This window comes from Procambarus clarkii, unplaced genomic scaffold, assembly GCF_040958095.1.
Source record: "Procambarus clarkii isolate CNS0578487 unplaced genomic scaffold, FALCON_Pclarkii_2.0 HiC_scaffold_173, whole genome shotgun sequence".
Classification (NCBI taxonomy): Eukaryota; Metazoa; Arthropoda; class Malacostraca; order Decapoda; family Cambaridae; genus Procambarus; species Procambarus clarkii.
The window spans coordinates 6,594-20,965 of NW_027189206.1; the positions used below are offsets into that span (position 1 = coordinate 6,594).

Genomic DNA, 14,372 nt, shown 5'->3' on the forward strand with positions numbered 1-14,372 from the left:
CTCCCTCACCCCAGCCCTCATAACACCACCCACATTCCTTTTCCATTAGTAAAATTAACCACCACATTTATACGATTAACTACCACATTAGCACGACTAACGAGCACGTTAACAGAGGCAACTGCTTCGTTAAGCTTAACATTAGAATGATAGAGATAATATTTACACATATATTAGTCGGTTACACTTCAGGCGAATATTAACAAGGTATGAATAATTATTGCAGTTAATTCGAGAACTATAACAATTATAGAGAGTATCAGTACAGTTATGGAACTATTAGGGGTATTGAGAGTATCAGTACGGTTAACGGAATATAAGGATTATGGAGAGTTAACGGAATATAAGGATTATGGAGAGTTAACGGTATATAAGGATTATGGAGAGTTAACGGTATACAAGGATTATGGAGAGTTAACGGTATATAAGGATTATGGAGAGTTAACGGTATATACGGATTATGGAGAGTTAACGGTATATAAGGATTATGGAGAGTTAACGGTATATACGGATTATGGAGAGTAAACGGTATATAAGGATTATGGAGAGTTAACGGTATATACGGATTATGGAGAGTTAACGGAATATAAGGATTATGGAGAGTTAACGGTATATAAGGATTATGGAGAGTTAACGGTATATACGGATTATGGAGAGTTAACGGTATATAAGGATTATGGAGAGTTAACGGTATATAAGGATTATGGAGAGTTAACGGTATATACGGATTATGGAGAGTTAACGGTATATAAGGATTATGGAGAGTTAACGGTATATACGGATTATGGAGAGTTAACGGTATATAAGGATTATGGAGAGTTAACGGAATATAAGGATTATGGAGAGTTAACGGAATATAAGGATTATGGAGAGTTAACGGAATATAAGGATTATGGAGAGTTAATGGAATATAAGGATTATGGGGAGTTAACAGAATATAAGGATTATGGAGAGTTAACGAACTATAAGGATTATGGAGAGTTAACGAACTATAAGGATTATGGAGAGTTAACGAACTATAAGGATTAATGAGAGAGTACGGTTAACGATGCATTATTGTGGTTGATGACAATTTTGCCGAGCGTTAACAAGACAAATCGGTTTAAAAATACCCATTATAGTGAGAGTTGTGTTCGGATAACCGTGTTCGGAGACCGTGTTCTTACGGCTACTATTACAATGCCATTATTAAAGATATTCGGTTAACCGGACTGAGATGGAAAGAGTCCGGATAAGGTTATAAAGCCCAGGAAATAACACCGTTTATGGCTTTCAATGGCCGTTGATCCTGATAATGACCGGAAGACAACGTTGGTCTCAGAGAACAGCTTGGTGTTCAGGGGAGACAACGTTGGTCTCAGAGAACAGCTTGGTATTCAAGGGAGACAACGTTGGTCACAGAGAACAGCTTGGTGTTCAAGGGAGACAACGTTGGTCTCAGAGAACAGCTTGGTGTTCAGGGGAGACAACGTTGGTCACAGAGAACAGCTTGGTGTTCAGGGGAGACAACGTTGGTCACAGAGAACAGCTTGGTGTTCAGGGGAGACAACGTTGGTCACAGAGAACAGCTTGGTGTTCAGGGGAGACAACGTTGGTCTCAGAGAACAGCTTGGTGTTCAAGGGAGACAACGTTGGTCTCAGAGAACAGCTTGGTGTTCAAGGGAGACAACGTTGGTCACAGAGAACAGCTTGGTGTTCAAGGGAGACAACGTTGGTCTCAGAGAACAGCTTGGTGTTCAAGGGAGACAACGTTGGTCACAGAGAACAGCTTGGTGTTCAAGGGAGACAACGTTGGTCACAGAGAACAGCTTGGTGTTCAAGGGAGACAACGTTGGTCTCAGAGAACAGCTTGGTGTTCAAGGGAGACAACGTTGGTCTCAGAGAACAGCTTGGTGTTCAAGGGAGACAACGTTGGTCACAGAGAACAGCTTGGTGTTCAAGGGAGACAACTTCAATTTTGATGAGAATAACCCAACCTCTGCGTGTACTCACATAGTTGTGCTTGCGGAGGTTGAGCTTTGTCTCTTTGGTCCCGCCTCTCAACTGTCAATCAACTGATACCTGCTTGATGGGGTTCTGGGAGTTCTTCTACTCCCCAACTTGTGACAGTTTGGTCCACCAGACTGTTGCTTGGAGCGGCCCGCAGGCCCACATACCCACCACAGCCCGGTTGTGGGTATGACACCAGACAAATGTGACCATGGTGTTATTGCACATAAAATGCGTTCAAAATGAATTACCGGAAAAATAGGCAGATGGATCTACAATTTCCTGACTAGCAGAACCCAATGTGTAATAGTCAACAAAATAAAATCCGGTCCATCAACCGTGAAGAGCTCAGTCCCCCAGGGTACTGTGCTTGCTCCAGTACTTTTTCTCATCCTCATATCGGACATAGACAAGAACACAACCTATAGTACTGTATCATCCTTCGCAGATGACACTAGGATCTTTATGAGAGTAGACAACACAGAGGACACGGCAAACCTCCAATCAGATGTAAATCAGGTCTTTCTATGGGCTACAGAAAATAATATGGTGTTTAACGAAGATAAGTTCCAGCTCATGCGCTACGCAGTCAAATCATACCGTAGAACGAAAAGGCAATGTAAAGGATCTGGGTGTACTCATGGAGGAAGACCTTACCTTTAAAGAACACAATAAAGTAGCCGTCACAACTGCAAAAAAAAAATGACAGTTTGGATAACAAGAACCTTTCACACCAGAGATGCTATACCGATGATGATACTCTTCAAGACTCTAGTGCTCTCTAGAGTGGAGTACTGCTGCACAATGACAGCCCCTTTCAAAGCTGGAGAAATTGCTGACCTGGAGAGCGTGCAGAGATCCTTTACTGCTAGAATCCACTCAGTAAAACATCTTCACTATTGGGATCAACTAAAATGCCTAAATCTGTATTCTCTTGAGCGCAGGCGGGAGAGATACATAATAATTTACACGTGGAAAATAGTAGAGGGGCTGGTCCCAAACCTGCACACAGAAATAACATCACATGAGACCAGAAGGCATGGCAGGATGTGCAGAATACCCCCTGTTAAAGAGCAGAGGTGCAACAAGCATTCTGAGAGAGAACTCTATGAACATCAGAAGCCCGAGACTGTTCAACACGCTTCCACTACACATAAGGGAAATAACTGGCCGACCCCTCACAGTGTTCAAGAGAGAACTATCAACATCAGAGGCCCGAGACTGTTCAACACGCTTCCACTACACATAAGGGGCATAACTGGCCGACCCCTCACAGTGTTCAAGAGAGAACTATCAACATCAGAGGCCCGAGACTGTTCAACACGCTTCCACTACACATAAGGGACATAACTGGCCGACCCCTCACAGTGTTCAAGAGAGAACTATCAACATCAGAGGCCCGAGACTGTTCAACACGCTTCCACTACACATAAGGGACATAACTGGCCGACCCCTCACAGTGTTCAAGAGAGAACTGGATAAGCACCTCCAAAGGATACCTGATCAACCAGGCTGTGACTCATATGTTAGGCTGCGAGGAGCCGCTTACGACAGTCTAGTTGACCAGTCCAGCAATGAGGAGGCCCGGTCGACGACCGGGCCGCGTGGTCGCTAAGCCCCGGAATCACCTCAAGGTAACCTCAAGGTAAGGTAAGTTGGGTTGAGTCGGTGTTCTCCCTGTGTCTGTGAACACTTCACCAGACACAGTCGGTGTTCTACCTGTGTCTGTGAACACTTCACCAGACACAGTCGGTGTTCTACCTGTGTCTGTGAACACTTCACCAGACACAGTCGGTGTTCTTCCTGTGTCTGTGAACACTTCACCAGACACAGTCGGTGTTCTACCTGTGTCTGTGAACACTTCACCAGACACAGTCGGTGTTCTACCTGTGTCTGTGAACACTTCACCAGACACAGTCGGTGTTCTACCTGTGTCTGTGAACACTACACCAGACACAGTCGGTGTTCTACCTCTGTGTCTGTGAACACTACACCAGACACAGTCGGTGTTCTACCTCTGTGTCTGTGAACACTACACCAGACACAGTCGGTGTTCTACCTCTGTGTCTGTGAACACTACACCAGACACAGTCGGTGTTCTACCTGTGTCTGTGAACACTACACCTGACACATGGAGTCGCTGTTTGAGTCCTCTGATATTAAGGTTTTCAACTTGGTGTAATAGGCAGCCCTCATTAGGTAGCGTCATTTTGCCATTGTTAAGCACCAAGATGGCCGCCGATCCTGCCTGATAACTTTAGCCAGTGCCATCCGCCCTAAGAGTAATCATTTAATATGGGTCTGACCTGTAATTATGGGCAATAGAAGATGATATGAGATGGGCGGAGGTGTGCAGGAGCCAGGTGGATCACAGATGGCTTGATCATACCATCTGCCACTCTCGGTCATTGTTGTAGAGGCACTAGAGGCATCAGGTGTTAAGGGCAGTTTCATCCAAGTTTACCATTGTATAATGTTTAATGTAAAACTATGTGCTGTGGTGAATGTTATGTTCTGTGGTGAATGTTATGTGCTGTGGTGAATGTTATGTTCTGTGGTGAATGTTATGTTCTGTGGTGAATGTTATGTGCTGTGGTGAATGTTATGTTCTGTGGTGAATGTTATGTGCTGTGGTGAATGTTATGTGCTGTGGTGAATGTTATGTTCTGTGGTGAATGTTATGTGCTGTGGTGAATGTTATGTGCTGTGGTGAATGTTATGTTCTGTGGTGAATGTTATGTGCTGTGGTGAATGTTATGTTCTGTGGTGAATGTTATGTGCTGTGGTGAATGTTATGTGCTGTGGTGAATGTTATGTTCTGTGGTGAATGTTATGTTCTGTGGTGAATGTTATGTGCTGTGGTGAATGTTATGTTCTGTGGTGAATGTTATGTGCTGTGGTGAATGTTATGTTCTGTGGTGAATGTTATGTGCTGTGGTGAATGTTATGTGCTGTGGTGAATGTTATGTTCTGTGGTGAATGTTATGTTCTGTGGTGAATGTTATGTTCTGTGGTGAATGTTATGTTCTGTGGTGAATGTTATGTGCTGTGGTGAATGTTATGTGCTGTGGTGAATGTTATGTTCTGTGGTGAATGTTATGTGCTGTGGTGAATGTTATGTTCTGTGGTGAATGTTATGTTCTGTGGTGAATGTTATGTTCTGTGGTGAATGTTATGTGCTGTGGTGAATGTTATGTTCTGTGGTGAATGTTATGTGCTGTGGTGAATGTTATGTTCTGTGGTGAATGTTATGTTCTGTGGTGAATGTTATGTGCTGTGGTGAATGTTATGTTCTGTGGTGAATGTTATGTGCTGTGGTGAATGTTATGTGCTGTGGTGAATGTTATGTTCTGTGGTGAATGTTATGTGCTGTGGTGAATGTTATGTGCTGTGGTGAATGTTATGTTCTGTGGTGAATGTTATGTGCTGTGGTGAATGTTATGTTCTGTGGTGAATGTTATGTGCTGTGGTGAATGTTATGTGCTGTGGTGAATGTTATGTTCTGTGGTGAATGTTATGTTCTGTGGTGAATGTTATGTGCTGTGGTGAATGTTATGTTCTGTGGTGAATGTTATGTGCTGTGGTGAATGTTATGTTCTGTGGTGAATGTTATGTGCTGTGGTGAATGTTATGTGCTGTGGTGAATGTTATGTTCTGTGGTGAATGTTATGTTCTGTGGTGAATGTTATGTTCTGTGGTGAATGTTATGTTCTGTGGTGAATGTTATGTGCTGTGGTGAATGTTATGTGCTGTGGTGAATGTTATGTTCTGTGGTGAATGTTATGTGCTGTGGTGAATGTTATGTGCTGTGGTGAATGTTATGTTCTGTGGTGAATGTTATGTTCTGTGGTGAATGTTATGTTCTGTGGTGAATGTTATGTGCTGTGGTGAATGTTATGTTCTGTGGTGAATGTTATGTGCTGTGGTGAATGTTATGTTCTGTGGTGAATGTTATGTGCTGTGGTGAATGTTATGTTCTGTGGTGAATGTTACGAGCTGTAGCCACGGTTTAATGTATACTGAAGGTGACAAGTTGTGAGCAATTATACGTTTTATAATTTTTGGAATAAATTCAATAAATATAACATAATATATTTGATATATTTCTTAACATTACTTCCGTTGAGAATCTTTTTGACATGTATATTTGTGTTGAGGTAATTAATATTGTCACAGTCTTGATGCTCTCTCCTCAGTGTCATTCATCTCCTTCTATTGACGTGTGGATCCTCCTTAACAGCTGCTCCATTATCTACCTCACTTTCTCTACCCGTCTCTCTCTCTCTCTCTCTCTCTCTCTCTCTCTCTCTCTCTCTCTTTAAGAGGACCTCACTCTCGAATTCTTTACATCAGAATACAGAAGAGTGAATGGCGGGAGCTCCGGAGAGGGGTTGGCGTGGGGAGCAGGGAAACCTTGGGAGGTCGCGCTGAGTGGAGAGCGCCGCGGCAACCTCTGAACATGCCATCTTACATCCATTACATCCATGAACATCTTACATCCATTACATCCATGAACATCTTACATCCATTCACGAAAAGCTTGGCATTCTCAGTGCCCGCTTACGTGTAGTTGGCCTGCCTGTCGCTAGAGTGCAGTACTGCTTCTCATTCCACCACCTTTAGTGAAAATGTTCTCCCTTGCACCATTTTACCAGTAACAGTCACCCTGCTGGATGGGGTTCTGGGAGTAGTTCTACTCCACAAGCCCGGCCCGAGGCCAGGATTGACTTATGAGGGTTTGGTCCACCAGGCTGTTGCTTGAAGCGGCCCGCAGGCCCACATACCCACCACAGCCCGGTTGGTCCGGCACTTCTTGAAGAAAACTATCTAGTTTTCTCTTGAAGATGTCCATGGTTGTTCCGGCAATATTTCTTATGCTCGCTGGGAGGACGTTGAACAATCGTAGACCTCTGATGTTAATACAGTGTTCTCTGATTGTGCCCATGGCACCTCTGCTCTTCACTGGTTCTATTCTGCATTTTCTTCCAAATCGTTTACTCCAGTATGTTGTTATTTTACTGTGTAGATTAGGGACCTGTCCCGCCAGTATTTTCCATGTGTATATTATTTGGTATCTCTCTCATCTCCTTAATAGAGAGTACATTTGGAGAGCTTTGAGACGATCCCAATAATTTAGGTGCTTTATCGCGTCTATGTATTCCGTATATGATCTCTGTACTCCCTCTACTGAACCTATTTCAGTAATCTCTCCTGCTCTGAAGGGGGAAGTGAGTACTGAGCAATCCTTAAGATGGGACAGCACCAGTGATTTGAAGAGTAAAACCATTGTGATGAGATCTCTGGATTTGAAAGTTCTCGTAATCCATCCAATCATTTTCTGGCTGACGCAATATTTGCTTGGTTATGCTCCCTAAACGTTAGGTCGTCAGACATCATTATTCCCAAATCCTTTACATGCTGCTTTCCTACTATGGGCAGATTTCAATGTGTTTTGTACCCTGTATCATATTTAAGGTCCTCATTTTTACCGTATCTGAGTACCTGGAATTTATCACTAATAAACATCATGTTATTTTCTGCTGCCCAGTAGAAAACTTTATTAATATCTGCTTGTAGTTTTTCAATGTCTTCAGCAGAGGTAATTTTCATGCTGATTTTCGTCTCATCTGCAAAGGATGATACGAAGCTGTGACTTGTATTTCTGTTTATATCTGATATGAGAATAAGGAAAAGCTGTGGTGCAAGGACTGTACCCTGAGATACAGAGCTTTTAACTGCGCTTGGAGTCGATTTTATATGGTTGACTGTTACTCTTTGTGTTCTGTTCGACAGAAAACTGAGTATCCAGTGTCCTACTTTACCAGTTATTCCCATTGACCTCATTTTGTGTGCTATCACTCCACGGTCACATTTATCGAAAGCCTTGCTCGTGTATACCACATCTGCATCTGCATTATGTTTTTCTTCTAATGCCTCAGTGATTTTGTCGTAGTGGTAAAGTAGCTGTGAGAGGCCTAATCTTCCCGCTCTAAATCCATGTTGGCCTGGGTTGTGGAGGTCATTGGTCTCCATGAAACTAGTGAGCTGACTCCTGGTCACTCTCATATACTTTTATTATGTGAGACGTTAGTGCAACTGGTGTATGCAACTTTGCCAATGCTTTGCTCCCTCCCTTGTGTAGTGGGGCTATGTCTGCTGCTTTAATTGTGGCGGATATCATAATTTTGACCTAATAAACTCTTGTTAAATTTGCATCTGTATGTGTCGCTTGATTCCTCCTTATCTCCAGCGTGTGTCATCAGGGACACTGAGCCTTACCCATGTTCTCCCGTACCCGATTGTTTAACATACTGTCAGTAAGTGATTACATCAAAAGAAGAATCCCACTCAGTAAAGCATTGTTTCTTGTTACATTGTTGTATATGATTTTAAGATCTCATTTTGACAGGATGGTGGCAGCATTAGTAATAAGTTTCTCTGTCTACACCATATTTCATCCTCCTCCTCCTCATTCCGTCCTTCTCTTCTCGTGTTCTGATCCTCCATTTTCTATTCACTCCCTACTAGTTCCTTCGATCGCCCTCAATCTTACCCGTTTTCTATTCCTTTCCCCTCTCCTTTCAATTCTTACTTCCTTACTTCCTCTCTTACTCATCCTCTTCCCTCATTACTTAGTTTTCCTTCTACCCACTAAGCCCTAAATTATCATATCTGATTTTCTCCTTTGAATTGAGAGTATTTCTTTGATCATAACATTGGATCAGAGTGTAAACCTCAACCCGTCCTCGACTCGAGTCCATTCCATCAGAGAATCAGTAATAGCGAGAATCCGTCTTGGATACAAATATCCATGGAGATTTGGAATGGAAACAACAGTTGATCAGCGAAGTTGCAGAATCTGTGGTGAGAGTGATGGACACCGCCTTGACCACTATCTACGTGAATGTGAACACCTGAGAGACATTAGGAATAACTGTAGAATAATAAACCCCACATTGTTTGAGTTAGGAAAACACTATTTGTCAAATATTGATACTGTTCTTAAAAGATTTCCCCATTTTGCACCCACAAGATAACGTAAGCTTTTAAGGGTTGATAAATGTTAATCTTCTTGTTTGAGGAGCTGTTCACTTGAGGCAGTTAAGCAAGTCCCAGCTGTGTCTGGGTACAAGTGACAGGATGAACAACCCAACGGGTTTTCTTCCTATTGGGGAGTGTTGTACATTCTGCTATAGGGGTATGTTCACTCACAAGATGAGTGGCGCTGCCCAATAAACTCGCCCCTCGGGGCAAAATTTAAAAAAAAATTAGCATATTGTGCATATATAGGGATAGGTTAGGTTAGGTTAGGTATTTAGATTCTGTTGGCGATTATATTTAATTGTAGTACGTGGGTACTGCCGCCGTCCGTGATGCTGCCACCGTCCGTGATGTTGCCACCGTCCGTGATGCTGCCGCCGTCCCTGATACTGCCGCCGTCCTTGATACTGCCGCCGTCCCTGATACTGCCACCGTCCCTGATACTGCCGCCATCCGTGATACTGCCACCGTCCGTGATACTGCCGCCGTCCGTGATACTGCCGCCGTCCGTGATACTGCCACCGTCCGTGATACTGCCGCCGTCCGTGATGCTGCCACCGTCCGTGATACTGCCACCGTCCGTGATACTGCCGCCGTCCGTGATACTGCCATCGTCCGTGATACTGCCGCCGTCCGTGATGCTGCCACCGTCCGTGATACTGCCACTGTCCGTGATACTGCCACCGTCCGTGATACTGCCGCCGTCCGTGATGCTGCCCCCGTCCGTGATACTGCCATCGTCCGTGATACTGCCGCCGTCCGTGATACTGCCACCGTCCGTGATACTTCCACCGTCCGTGATACTGCCACCGTCCGTGATGCTGCCACCGTCCGTGATACTGCCACCGTCCGTGATACTGCCATCGTCCGTGATACTGCCGCCGTCCGTGATACTGCCGCCGTCCCTGATACTGCCGCCGTCCGTGATACTGCCGCCGTCCCTGATACTGCCGCCGTCCCTGATACTGCCGCCGTCCCTGATACTGCCGCCGTCCGTGATACTGCCGCCGTCCCTGATACTGCCGCCGTCCCTGATACTGCCGCCGTCCCTGATACTGCCGCCGTCCGTGATACTGCCGCCGTCCGTGATACTGCCGCCGTCCCTGATACTGCCGCCGTCCGTGATACTGCCGCCGTCCGTGATACTGCCGCCGTCCGTGATACTGCCGCCGTCCGTGATACTGCCGCCGTCCGTGATACTGCCGCCGTCCGTGATACTGCCGCCGTCCGTGATACTGCCGCCGTCCCTGATACTGCCGCCGTCCCTGATACTGCCACCGTCCGTGATGCTGCCGCCGTCCCTGATACTGCCGCCGTCCCTGATACTGCCGCCGTCCCTGATACTGCCGCCGTCCGTGATACTGCCACCGTCCCTGATACTGCCACCGTCAGTGATACTGCCACCGTCCCTGATACTGCCACCGTCAGTGATACTGCCACCGTCCCTGATACTGCCGCCGTCCCTGATACTGCCGCCGTCCCTGATACTGCTGCCGTCCGTGATGCTGCCACCGTCCCTGATACTGCCACCGTCCCTGATACTGCCACCGTCCCTGATACTGCCGCCGTCCGTGATGCTGCCACCGTCCCTGATACTGCCACCGTCCCTGATACTGCCGCCGTCCGTGATGCTGCCACCGTCCCTGATACTGCCACCGTCCCTGATACTGCCGCCGTCCCTGATACTGCCACCGTCCGTGATACTGCCACCGTCCGTGATACTGCCGCCGTCCGTGATACTGCCGCCGTCCGTGATACTGCCGCCGTCCGTGATACTGCCGCCGTCCGTGATGCTGCCACCGTCCCTGATACTGCCGCCGTCCGTGATGCTGCCACCGTCCCTGATACTGCCGCCGTCCCTGATACTGCCGCCGTCCCTGATACTGCCGCCGTCCCTGATACTACCGCCCTCCGTGATACTGCCACCGTCCGTGATACTGCCACCGTCCGTGATACCAGGAGCGTGTACATGTCGCCTTTAGTGCCACTGCTGTATTCGCCCTCCCATCATGTCCCTTCTCCAAACATCTCCATCCCACACGTTCCCTCCCCTGGCCCCCCCCCTCCCCCACCCCACCCCCCCTCCTCTGCCGCTCCGTCCCCACCCCCTCCCCACTACCACCCTCCCCCACCCCCTCCCCACCGCCACCGTAGCCCAGACATAAACAAACAGCCAAGCCGCCGTGCTCTCAACAGCTGTAGACGCGCCTCAAAGGAACGGGGGTCGTAAGGAGGCCAATAATCCCCACCAACTGGTGGCGGGCGACCGTGAAGATGAAAGAGAAATGGGAATAAAGAGGGAACAAGAGGCACCGGGGAGAGGACGAGGGAGAAGTGCCATGTGGGAGGCTGGATGAAGGCTCAGTTGGCCTTCGGTGTGGCGGCCACTGTCTCGATAACCTTACGTAAAATGTATTACTATTTCGCTTTAGAATGTTTTAGACTGTACTCACGTAACTGTGCTGCGGGGGTTGAGCTTCAGTTCTTTGATCCCGCCTCTTAACTCTTAATCAACTGGTGTACAGGTTCCTGAGTACGGAGGCGACATTAATGCATTATGTTTGTTAACTATTCTGACACTGAAAAAGTTCTCTCTTAGTGGCTCATTTGGGAGCTAAGCTTCCACCTGTGTCCCCTTGTACGTGTTCCACCCGTGCTAAATATTTTGTCTTTGTCTACCCCCGTCAATTCCTCTGAGAATTGACAGTCCAAATACTTGAACTAGTCAATTATGAAGCGACGGTTTCGCTTCATGCAGATCGGCGTTCAATCCCTGACCGTCCAAGTGATTGGGTACCATTCATTTCCCCCCGTCCCATCCCAAATCCTTATCCTGACCCCTTCCGGGTGCTATATAGTCGTAATGGGTTGGCATTTTTCCCTTGATAATTCCCTCCCTTCCTCCCCTGAGAACTTTGTGTTTAGTAGTCATCTTCTCCCAGCTCTTCTGTCTGCCAGGGATGTGAGGTGCAGTTCACACAGTCTTTCCTCGTAGCTCATACCTCGTAGTTCTGGAACTAGTCTGGTGGTAAACCTTTGAACCTTCTCCACCTTAATCTTGTGATTGTATGACTAGGTATGGATGCCACGCTGGAGCCGCATACTCCAGGATTGGTCTCACGTATGTGGTATACAACGTTTTAAATGATTCCTTACACAAATTCAAATAGGAAGTTCTGATGTTAGCCAGTCTTGCACATGACGCTGATGGTATCCTTTTGATGATGGTTTCAGGAGACAGCTTTGGTGTGATATCAAGTCCTAGAACACGATAAGGTTGATATCACTGCTAAGGTTGCAGTAAATTAAGATAATGTTGAACTTAATCTTGAGTTATCAAATAGGTCCCTTAAAAATGTCATTAAACGAGAACTCCTGGATGGATTTGAAGAAATGAGAATAGTGCAGACTGGAACTAGCAGGTCCATTGTTCATTAGTTTGAAATGTGTCAAGTAAAATACGTGTATGGGGCAAGTAACATGTGTATGGGGGCAAGTATCATGTGTATGGGGCAAGTAACATGTGTATGGGGGCAAGTAACATGTGTATGGGGGCAAGTAACATGTGTATGGGAGCAAGTATCATGTGTATGGGGCAAGTAACATGTGTATGGGGGCAAGTAACATGTGTATGGGGGCAAGTAACATGTGTATGGGGGCAAGTAACATGTGTATGGGGGCAAATAACATGTGTATGGGGCAAGTAACATGTGTATGGGGGCAAGTAACATGTGTATGGGGGCAAGTAACATGTGTATGGGGGCAAGTAACATGTGTATGGGGCAAGTAACATGTGTATGGGGGCAAGTAACATGTGTATGGGGGCAAGTAACATGTGTATGGGGGCAAGTAACATGTGTATGGGGGCAAGTAACATGTGTATGGGGCAAGTAACATGTGTATGGGGGCAAGTAACATGTGTATGGGGGCAAGTATCATGTGTATGGGGCAAGTAACATGTGTATGGGGGCAAGTAACATGTGTATGGGGGCAAGTAACATGTGTATGGGGGCAAGTAACATGTGTATGGGGGCAAGTAACATGTGTATGGGGCAAGTAACATGTGTATGGGGCAAGTAACATGTGTATGGGGCAAGTAACATGTGTATGGGGCAAGTAACATGTGTATGGGGCAAGTAACATGTGTATGGAGCAAGTAACATGTGTATGGGGGCAAGTATCATGTGTATGGGGCAAGTAACATGTGTATGGGGCAAGTAACATGTGTATGGAGCAAGTACCATGTGTATGGGGCAAGTAACATGTGTATGGGGCAAGTAACATGTGTAAGGGGGCAAGTAACATCTGTATGGGGGCAAGTAACATGTGTATGGGGCAAGTAACATGTGTATGGGGCAAGTAACAACATCAGCAGACTAACAGACGTTGTCACAGCCTGAATAAGACTTGGCTACAAGTATCTCTGGCAGTTCGGCTTGTATAGGGATCTTGATGAAGTAGAGTACACAGTGTGTGGACAAAGACAGACACACACACACCAGAACATTATATCTTGGACTGAAAAAAATTAAGCCATTTAGAGATCAATTTGAACACACGCTGCATGAACTGCCAAACCATCTTATTATAAACGATAAAATATCTGAACTCCTTCCATTGTATCCATTTTAGGCTTCGAACAGATAAATGACATATGTGAGATAGTGAATATTTTGTGTAGAGTGAAGACTGATGATGATACACAGAAGCTCTTCTGTGATCCAGTAATGTGCCTATATCTATATATATATTATGCATATGTATAAAATATTTACATATGGGGATATTACAGGTCCCCCCCCAGGGTACTGTGCTTGTTCCAGTACAGTCCCCCAGGGTACTGTGCTTGCTCCAGTACAGTCCCCCCAGGGTACTGTGCTTGTTCCAGTACAGTCCCCCAGGGTACTGTGCTTGCTCCAGTAGTCCCCCAGGGTACTGTGCTTGCTCCAGTACAGTCCCCCAGGGTACTGTGAATGCTCCAGTACAGTCCCCCAGGGCACTGTGCTTGCTCCAGTACAGTCCCCCAGGGCACTGTGCTTGCTCCAGTACAGTCCCCCAGGGTACTGTGCTTGCTCCAGTACAGTCCCCCAGGGTACTGTGCTTGCTCCAGTACAGTCCCCCAGGGTACTGTGCTTGCTCCAGTAGTCCCCCAGGGTACTGTGCTTGCTCCAGTACAGTCCCCCAGGGTACTGTGCTTGCTCCAGTACAGTCCCCCAGGGTACTGTGCTTGCTCCAGTACAGTCCCCCAGGGTACTGTGACTACTCCAGTACAGTCCCCCAGGGTACTGTGACTACTCCAGTACAGTCCCCCAGGGTACTGTGACTGCTCCAGTACAGTCCCC

At 46.4% G+C, this 14,372-nt stretch overlaps 2 protein-coding genes across 2 annotated transcripts; both read left to right on the top strand.

Moving 5' to 3' along the window:
* Positions 1 to 226: 226 nt before the first annotated feature.
* LOC123771541 (coagulation factor V-like) lies at positions 227 to 1,029 on the top strand (the record flags this gene model as incomplete). Its single annotated transcript, XM_069320546.1, has 2 exons — positions 227 to 447; positions 538 to 1,029. Coding segments are annotated over 2 exons (713 nt in total), but the record flags the coding sequence as incomplete, so codon positions are not given.
* A 246-nt stretch (positions 1,030 to 1,275) lies between these two features.
* Positions 1,276 to 12,468, top strand: LOC138361077 (uncharacterized). The gene is made up of 3 exons (XM_069320548.1): positions 1,276 to 1,350; positions 9,338 to 11,022; positions 12,375 to 12,468. The coding sequence occupies exons 1-3, from the start codon at positions 1,276 to 1,278 to the stop codon at positions 12,466 to 12,468; spliced, it is 1,854 nt and encodes a 617-aa protein (XP_069176649.1).
* Positions 12,469 to 14,372: the final 1,904 nt, after the last annotated feature.

Coding starts and splice junctions, on each gene's coding strand:
- LOC138361077 (XM_069320548.1), top strand. CDS start 1,276: ATGGCCGTTGATCCTGATAATGACCGGAAGACAACGTTGGTCTCAGAG. Junction 1,351..9,337: donor TGGTGTTCAGGGGAGACAAC/GTTGGTCTCAGA, acceptor ATTTAATTGTAG/TACGTGGGTACTGCCGCCGT. Junction 11,023..12,374: donor TCGCCTTTAGTGCCACTGCT/GTATTCGCCCTC, acceptor GTTATCAAATAG/GTCCCTTAAAAATGTCATTA.